Genomic DNA, 9795 nt, shown 5'->3' on the forward strand with positions numbered 1-9795 from the left:
CATATTGTGTTCATTATTGTTTTTGTTTTTTTTCAATAAATGGTCTACTATACTGTTCATGTACAAACATATTCTAATGCAAACTGTACATTTACACATTTCAGTGTCCTGTACCATCTCAGTACTTTACTTGCATGTAAACCCTCTAAGCTAATTTTTCAGGGCAAAACTCGCTATTCAGTGAGTGAATGTAACTTGGAGTGTTCCAAAAGTATCAGGAATGTGTTTATGGGCCATTGTATTTTGGACAGGACATTCCAATGTAGTGATCACAAACACCTTAAGGGCACATTAGGAATGTTAAAAGTTTGACTGTGGATTTTGGACGCTGTATTTTTAAATATAGAAACCGAATCTGAGAATACCTATGAAAGTTAATAAATTCCCCCTGTCTCACCATGTGATGGTTAGAAAAAAAAAAAAAACAGAGATTCAATTAAAAAAAGGAACCTCATAGAAACAGGAATTGAACCTGCACATTGGCTAATTTTCTTAAATTAAACATTTCCACTTGTCACACAGACCAGGCAATGACAGCAATATAGAGTTTTGTTCTGATGTACTAATCAGTAGAGCTAAAGTCCAACTTGATGAACAAACAGCTTTCTCAGTGGGTTTCATTGCATTTACTCAAATACAGCAGAACCTCAGAGTTATAAACCCCCTTTGGAATGAGGTTGTTCGCAAGTCCAAAATGTCCTTAACTCTGAAAATGAGTTTTCAATTGTTTTAATAAATGTGTCTGCTATCTACACCTTCACTCTGGCGAATAACACAAGGAAACAGCACACTAATGCAATATTCATAGTGGTATGGTTCTCAAGACTTTAAAACAGTGCTATGAATGAAAAAGGGCTAAATGCAAGTTACCATTAAATTTGTAATGGTAGCAAAAACGCAACGGCCAGGAAAATGCGGGTTAACGTAGCGCTTGATTTTATTTTAAACAAAATACATTCTGTTGTTCAATTATTCAGCCTCCTTAGGCTTGAATAAACTGAAATGTTCCTAGTAAATTATCCTTACTTGCTTTGAAATCTGCCTCACCTTTGTCTGGATGCATTTGTTGGTATAATAATTTTTACCTTATTCCTGGCCAGCACACTGCTTATAGAGCATCTGTCTGGTTGCATTGCACGGTTGGTTGAGTGATTGTACACTTCCAGTTGAAAGTGTGGTGTTCAGTTGTCCGGTCAGTTTGTTAGTTTGTTGTTAAAAGATTACAGTCTCAGCACTGTGTAGAGCTGATATACAAAGTGCCATTCAAATTTGAAGGCTGTGATCAGCTAGTATTAATAGGAAGTCGCTTCAATATGTTTTTTTTTTTTTTTAAATCCCCTCCTTATCTTTTTATAAAGTATCAATCATTTGTGAAGCTGCTCGAATTTCTTTTTTTTTAGTCTATTTTGAGGTGCTTTGACTATGAGTTCAGGATCCTCTTTTTTGCTGTAGTTGCCTGTTATAGCTATATATAAATTAGACTAAATAAACCAGAATGTGTTGTAGAAGTGTGGGCCAGCACCCTCTAGTGACCACTTTGGGTAATGTTTTACTTTAGGTTTGCTGGCAATACACCAGCTGAGCACTAGATGGAGCTGGCTCTTACTAATATAAAGATGCTTTGGCTATGTCTATGTTTCATATAATCATCTCCTGAACTCTTAATCTAAGCACATTATCACAGACTTATACAAAAGAAAACACATATGTGAGTAATTGCAATAACATTTTTTTAAAAAAAACACTTAGAATGAATGGGAAAGTAAGGGGACTGAAAACTAAGAACTGAAAAGTTACACTCCAGTGGATCATCAGTAACTATCAAATATCCAGTTGTAATCTATGTAAACTTTTTTTTTCTTTGCTACATTACATTCTGTTATCGCTGCTGAATAAATCAGCTGGAATTATCATAAAATTACATTTAATACACTGCATATTAAAGGAGAGACTAAATCAATTGTAATATGGTTCAACTGATTAGCTTAACCCTGTAATGCCCAGGCATTTTACATGAGAAAATTTACTTCCCCCCCCCCCCCCCCCCCCCCCCCCCCCCCCCCCCCCCCCCCCCCCCCCCCCCCCCCCCCCCCTGTCTGGCAACACAATAATATATGCATATGAAATATTCTGGCTTGTGAGGCTGAAAATAAATATATAAATAAATAAATAACACTATAGAGGGGTGGCTATGCATTGTGTTACAGAAATGGGCATTAAAGGGTTAATTACGATAATAATAGCCGAATGAATCTACAAAATATGATGCTGTTCCATGTCTATTAAACATACCCTATAATTATAACAAATATAAAGCTCTGGTGCACTGTCTTTGAAGTCTGTTACAGCTTTAATGATCATATTGATGTCACCCCAAAATCTTTGCCAGACTAACACAGTTTCGGGCTACCAACATATTTAATTATACAAGAGTCAAGGAATAATGAAATATCCCCCCCCCCCCCCCCCCCCCCCCCCCCAAAAAAACCAACCAATGAAAATAAATAAATAACAAATAAATAAATAAAAAAACAAAATCCAGGATGCTAACCTTAGTTTTTTTATACAAAGTTTTTTTTTTTTTTTTTTGTTCTGTTTTTTTTTTTTTTTTTTACTGTACTTAACTTTTTATTTGTCATTCTGAGTGGTTTCAATTAGTTTGTGTTAAGATGTTTTTTCCTAAGCTGCTCCTCAATTGTAGATGCCTGTCAAAAACATATGTAACAGACTAGATCACAATTAATCTACTCTTAATACAGTTTATTTTTTATACACCTGGCAATATTTAGCTGTGCGCTAGATGGCTCCGGTACTGATAAATGTTAACCGGCTCTTGCTGATCTAGTCTGCGTTACATATTATGTCAATGGTAGGCAACACAAACTGAAAAGCAGCTCCTGAACTTAGGCAAAACCATGTTAACACAGAGTGCATGCAAAACAGAAGGACTGTGTGGGAAAATTGTTCATTTTGACAGGCCATGTTGACTGCTAAGACCAGTCAGTACAAAATCCAACAGGTTATCATTATTAGCAATCACCATTGCAGGCAGAAACAAATGTTCTGGAGGTGAAATGGAAAGCAAGCATCTCAGTTGGTGGTAAATAGATAATATCGAGGGCGGAGGTACCCCTGCACTTGTGGGATGGATTATTCATTAAGAGGAGATGATTATCTATTCAGAGCTACTAAGATATTTAGTGAACTACTTTAGAAATAATAGGGTGCACCATCTAGTCGTTCTATATTCCTAATAATAAATATCATTTTATGGTATTACTGCACTTGTGAGAAGGCTTGAGCAATAAAAAGCATATTTAAAAACAAGACAATTAAATGCGGGATAAAAGGGGAAAAAAAGACTTTGAGTAAGCAGGAGGGCTGAAGAGGATGCAACAATATGTGTAGGTGTCTATGACTACCCCGATCACAAGATTTTTTTTTTTTTTTTTTCAAAAATATTTTTTTATTGATTTATTTGCAGTCAACATACATACATATCAAACAGATAGGCATTAGAAAATAAATAAATACAGCTATGTAATACACATCCAGCATGTATTAGGCAAGAACAGTGTTTTCTATGTACTTATATAGCTTACAAAACTTAATTATAAACAGTGTAACACATGTTTTTCATACTTTGTTTTTTTTTAACACAAGATGCAGTAGAGCATTTTAGTGTTTGTTCTTGAGTGCTAACCAGGGCTTGAAATAATTTTTCTTAAAATAGCATTGACCTACAGCACAGGAAGGAGCTAGGCGCCCTCACATTTATTCTATATATATATATATTCAGCACTATATAAGAGGGACCAGTGATCATGTGCATAGAAAATTAAATCTAAGCCTCTGATAGCATTCCATAGCACAATTAAGCCAACACAGTAAATAAATATTAAATAAATATACAGGCATGCATATATACTGTAACCCGATTGAATGGGGTTGTGTTTGCATGCTGTATTATACATTATTAAATACACAGCTCAATATCCATGCTGATGTACAGTAAGTAACAGTATTCTGCACTGACTTGCACAGCTACAGAACAAATATACATTCATGCACAAACCTTAAAAAAAGACCTGGCATTAATAAATAACACAAATAAATTAAATTAAAAAAATTAATAAATAGTATAAATACCACATGTGTAGAAATATAACTTATATACAGTGCGTGCAATATTACAGCCGTTTACAGTCGATTTTGGAAAGAGCTATTTTATATTTCATCCCCGCCACGTTCGTGTACCTTTTGCAATCATTTATAAAAATGGTCTTCAAATAAGGAAAAATACACTTCTTTCAGAGCTCAAAAACTCCAAAGAAAGAGTTTCCCCCATCAACTACAAGTTTGTCAACCCCTCCAGTTTTGGTGGACAGTATGTCACCCTTTTCCATCTTAAAGACGGCTCCTTGGTAGATGGACTTATACCAGATGTCCTTCGAGGACCTGTGCGTCTCTATGCACGCGGTCTTTGAGGCGCTCAGGAGATTGCGTTTTTCAGGGTAGGACACGGCAAGTCTCTCGATTGTGTGCGAGAGATAGACGGGTTGCCCCTTACACTGTCCCTTGAACGACACCTGCGAGTACACGAAGTACAGCCCGGTCCTCGGCACCACAATCTTGTCTTTGGTATTAGCAATCCCGTTTGAAAACGCTTGGTCCACGTCATTCAGCCAGGTCACTTCGCTTTCGTCTTCTGTAACGTCCGCTGGAAAAACACGATAACCACAAATAATGAATTACAGTGTCAAGTTTCTGACTTAGTAGCAAACCATTCTCAGTTTATATATATATATATATATATATATATATATATATATATATATATAATAATATATATATATATATATATATTTACAATATTTACTTTTTTTTAAATGATAAGGCGAGCGACTATGTCAGCCAAGTTTTGATGAGTCAAGTCTGTCCTGGACTGGAGGGGTCACTTAGAGGTAAGCGAGGGAACAGTTCAGGAAGGGACCAGTCCTTTCAGTGGATGAGGGAGCTATTTCTTGGACCTACACTGATGTTTTTTTTTTTTTTTTTTCTCTAAACCATTTGATAAAGAAGCCTTACCTATTAAATGCACGGCTGCTTTGCTGGGCTTGCTCGCCATTTGTTTCAGTGTTCGCACCTGAAAAGCTGAAAGACAGAAAAAAAGAGAAAATAAAATGAATGCAAAGGCTTCATTTCTCCAAATTTCCATTTTGTAAACCAGCGCCCCCTCGTGGGTAAAGAAATTAAAGGAACTTTTCGAGAAAACTGCAGCTAGTATTAAAAAAAAAAAATGTAATTCAGTCGCATTTACTTACCATTCTCCCCTAATTCGTCCTTGACTCTCAGAAGTTCGTCATTCTGTAAGAAACCAAAGATACATTTACATTGGTAAATCTAGGATACGTTTTCTGTGGGTATTTGAAGTATACTAATAACTATAAAAAATTATTATTATTATTATTATTATTATTTATTATTATTATTATTATATTATTAATAATAATAATAATAATAATAATAATAATAATAATAAACACGTGTTTCTCCTTTCACTACACTGTTCGCAAAGGAAGTGCTGCAGGATATAACAAGCAACAAGGTGGTGCATAGTTAGCATTGGTGTTATAGCCGGCAAATTTCTAGTACTAATAACTGCAAGTTCAACTAACTACCGAAGGCTAATAAAATCACATTAACAAAAGTTAGTTGAAAACAAGAAAAAAAAAAAAAAAAAAAAAAACAATTTCACAAAACAACATTTTAAAACATGTTATTCTTTTTGAAAACGTTTTTGTATTATTATTAATTAATTAACTTTCTTGTTACATTTAAACGTCTTCAAAAGAATAAGAATAAGAATGACAGAGACGGTTACAGGTGTCCCCAAGTTACCTGAGAGTCGGCACCAGTAGAGCGCCCCCTATTGTGAAGTCCGGCAAACAGCAGCGTGCCGACCAGCGCAAGACCAAGCAGCGAGATGGCACACATCACATTTACACGAGTTCTGTGTTGAGTGTCTCTTAAGAGCACTTTGCTTCCATTCTCCACGTCGAGGGTCGTTTTCTGCGAGTCCATGGCGTTGGATACTAGCTTACTTCGAGTTGTGTGTGTGATAGTAGTGGTTGTTGTTTCAAGAGTGAAGTGCTTCTCTCATTTTTCAGCTCGTCTTTTAAAAGTATCTCTTGGGAAAACCCATGTGATGATGTCAACAGTGTAGGACGGAGTAGCAGAATAACGGAAACTCACACACAGATAGAGAAACACATTTAGATCAAAGCCAACTTCGAAATTATGGAACTGTGCAGTTCCTTTTTTTAAAAAAAAAATGCATTGGGATAAATAGTTTTCACTGCAGGGGGTAAGTTTGGACAGTCGAGGATAGAGGGTGAAACCAAGAATGGTGAAACTAGATGCTAATGTAAAGTGAAACACTGTAGGGAAAAAAAACTACGTAGGTCCCACACATTTTACCAAATTTCATCACTTCTGAACATTCTCTAAAAATAGCTGTGAATGAATTTATACAGCTTTCAGAATCTTTTTCAGCCTTTTCTTCAAAATAAATACTACTACTACTTGATCTACTAATAATAATAATAATAATAATAATAATAATAATAATAATAATAATAATAATATAAAAAACACTATTTGTGTCTTATTTAAAAAACATAGTTGATTGTAATTAACTGAAGAAGGAGCTAATATAAACGTTTGTCTATTTGACTTTTATTTTTAGGGTTTGTACAAGCACTCCTTCATATGTATTCAGTGGCAAAAATGACCATGTTCACATTCGTTCAACCCCATTTATAAATGACTGTTGAAAAAATATCACACACACACACACACACACACACACACACACACACACACACACACACACACATTCAGCTTTCAATCTAGTCTATAATAAGCATTATAATGGGGTACGTTAGTTATAGTTTTGTTTTCCATCTACTTTAATTCAAAGCGTAATAATGTTTGTTTTAGTTTGGAACAAAGATTCCCGCGACTTCCACAAAATCAATGACTTCCCAACACTAATTTGTAAATATAAAATGCAATGAATATAGTGCAGACACACTTTTAGGTTGCAGATGTTGTTTTTGATATATATTTTTTTACAATATTATCAGTGAAATACGTATACCTGGTTTGTCATATATTTCAAGATAAAATCAAGAGAATCACACATAATAGGACATTTACCAGGTAGGAAATGAAAAAGAGTAACTGCGGAATATTTTCCAGAGAGCTGTTTAATACCTTGAGAAAAACATTTTAAATGTAGAAAAGACACATCCTCTTTCTTACAGTATAATTGTACAAATGTGCACAGTAGTCTAAAGGTTAAGCCACCGTGCAAACTGTCTCAGTGTGCTCTACAATGAAGTGTTTGACCTTGATGTTTTTTCTAGGGTTTTGTATGACCAATAGAAGATGATTCAAAACCTCTGAGGGTAGTTTTTTTATAACACACGCTGACCTTGTTAACTTAATCTAAAGAGGTTCATTAAAAACCCACAGACCTCAAGACACACGATGGAAACCTGACAGCCTTTTTTGGTTGTTCGTATGAGTGTAGAAAATTGTATTTGCGCACTGTGGACCCTGTGTCACTGCCATTTTTAGATTTGGGGGTGGAGAGGTTACGTGCGTTAACTGGAATGTATGTCAGTGTCCTTACAACAGACGTGCCTAAGCAGAATTATTGGATGTTCATTAGACTGAAATGTCTTTAACTGCCTAATTCAATAATTTAATGCTCTTTAGTTCAGGACAAAACCCAGATGACAGCTAATTTGAGTGGTATTTGATTATTTATTTATTTATTTGTTGTTTGTATGTGTGTAAGGGGGGCGCAGTCAAGGGCGCTGGAACTAGGGGTGCTGGGGGTGCAGTAGCACCCCCTGGCTTTGCATGGCTTCCTTCATATACAGGGGTTGCAGTTTTGTTCAGTGGCTTTAGGCACCCCCACTTTTAAAATTGTTCCAGTGCCACTGGGCGCAGTCATTCTTCCTGAACTGATATTCAGTTTTAACCGATTAAAAACGATAAAAACACCCCGATACAAACAAAATGAAATCGGTGGATAGCCAATAAACCGAGGAAAAACGCTGGAAATTGCTGTTGAATTCATATTGGCTTGACCCCTTTCCCCGTAAAACAAATACAAACAGAATAAAACTTTCCCTGGGCAATGTCCTTGCTCCCTGGCTTGTACCTCGCATTGATTCGTTCTGAATACTTAATTTAAGTCTAACTGTTGTTAGATTTGTGCCTATAACTCTTTAACTATAAAGGTTACAGGTACATTTCATATTTGAAATGAATATGAACACACTAGGCTTCTATAAAAAATAATAAATAGTTTGAGACTCACCCTGTTTAGTACTGATAACAAAAACCATTGAAAAAGAGAGACGCTTTTTAGAAAAAAAAAACATTATACCATTTATTTTAGCATGCTCAGTGTACAATGAAGCTGCAACATGCAGGTGACTTGGAAACGTTTGTAAAAAATTGTATAATAAATAAAGTATTTATGGCCATATATACAAAAGGTACCAAAAGCAACCCAAAAAAAACAAAAAACAAAAAATACCCTGAACAATTAAAAATTGTGCAAATGAAAAACATAAAGAAAAATAAAACAGAAAAAAAAGAAACACATTCAAATTATTCGTACCGGGGACCCTGTGGTGCAAAATGTGTCTATTCACTGTGGCTTCAAGCCTGACCCTAACCCTAACCCTAACCCTAACTTTAACATCTGACTTGTGTCATGCATCGGACCTTTAAGTGCTAAACCCACCCACACTACTGAGTGGCAGCAAATCCTTACATTTCTATCGGAGGATTGCAACATGCTTGCCAGATTTAAAACAAGATTCTAATTAGAAACTGAGGCTTATTCTTGCTCGCAGGATTTAAGGCTATGTTACTGTTCCATGTAAAGTATTTACATGCAGGTGCAAGTGACCCTAAGGATTTTGTTGCGGAAGACAGCAAAGGAAAGAAGGCACAACTGAAGTGTGCAAGTACTGTTGAGTTACTGTTGAAGTTATATATATAGTGACAACAAAACAACCAAGAATTTTGGAAAGTAACAGAAAGCAATAATTTCATACAGTATATAAAAAGCGAAAGCCCTGAAAAAAAAACGATTTACATAAAACTTGAAAACAGCTAAAAATAAGCAGAGACAAAGAACATCAATAAAAACAGAAGGCCTATTATAAAGTACTGCATCAGTAATGCATCAAGGTTGTTTAAAGGATGACCCTCGAACTACATATGTCCCGTTGATCTCCAGAATATGTCTTTCGATTTAGAGGTAAAATCTGACAGGTTTTTTTGGTAGGTCAAAAGGAGAAAACCCATGAAAAGACTCCTCAAAGCTTATTTTATGAAGCAGTAGGTGAAGCATTGGGCACTGAAGCCTGTGCAACTCGGAAAGGCTTCCCCAGCTCACTTTAGAAAACCAGCCTCAAGGAGTCTTCTCAAGTATATATCTCAATGCAAGATTCCAAAATGAGATACAAAAAACATCTGAGCCGTGCAGAGGAAAAGGCATATCTGAAAAGTAGAGCGTGTGAAACAGTTTCTAAGAAGGGTTCTTTTTAATCTTTACGCAATCTGGTTGATATCTGCCAGTACGACAGCTGCAGAGGGGAAATTTTATTCATTAAAGGCAATTTGGGACGTTGTTCCGGGTGAAATCAAAATTTGTCGCTTTTAGATTGCTTATTCAAGAAGTTTAAATGCTGTTGATTGTGTGGA

General features: G+C 35.7%; 1 protein-coding gene across 1 annotated transcript; it reads right to left on the minus strand.

Moving 5' to 3' along the window:
* Positions 1-3489: 3489 nt before the first annotated feature.
* LOC121298724 (tumor necrosis factor-like) lies at positions 3490-6162 on the minus strand. Its single transcript, XM_041225931.1, has 4 exons — positions 5902-6162; positions 5325-5367; positions 5089-5154; positions 3490-4720 (listed from the first exon to the last, which is right to left on the minus strand). Exons 1-4 carry the CDS (start codon positions 6082-6084, stop codon positions 4311-4313), a joined length of 702 nt encoding a protein of 233 aa, XP_041081865.1. The 5' UTR covers positions 6085-6162; the 3' UTR covers positions 3490-4310.
* Between the last annotated feature and the right edge of the window lie 3633 nt (positions 6163-9795).

The sequence above is a fragment of the Polyodon spathula genome, chromosome 24 (genome assembly GCF_017654505.1).
Source record: "Polyodon spathula isolate WHYD16114869_AA chromosome 24, ASM1765450v1, whole genome shotgun sequence".
In the NCBI taxonomy this organism is placed as follows: Eukaryota; Metazoa; Chordata; class Actinopteri; order Acipenseriformes; family Polyodontidae; genus Polyodon; species Polyodon spathula.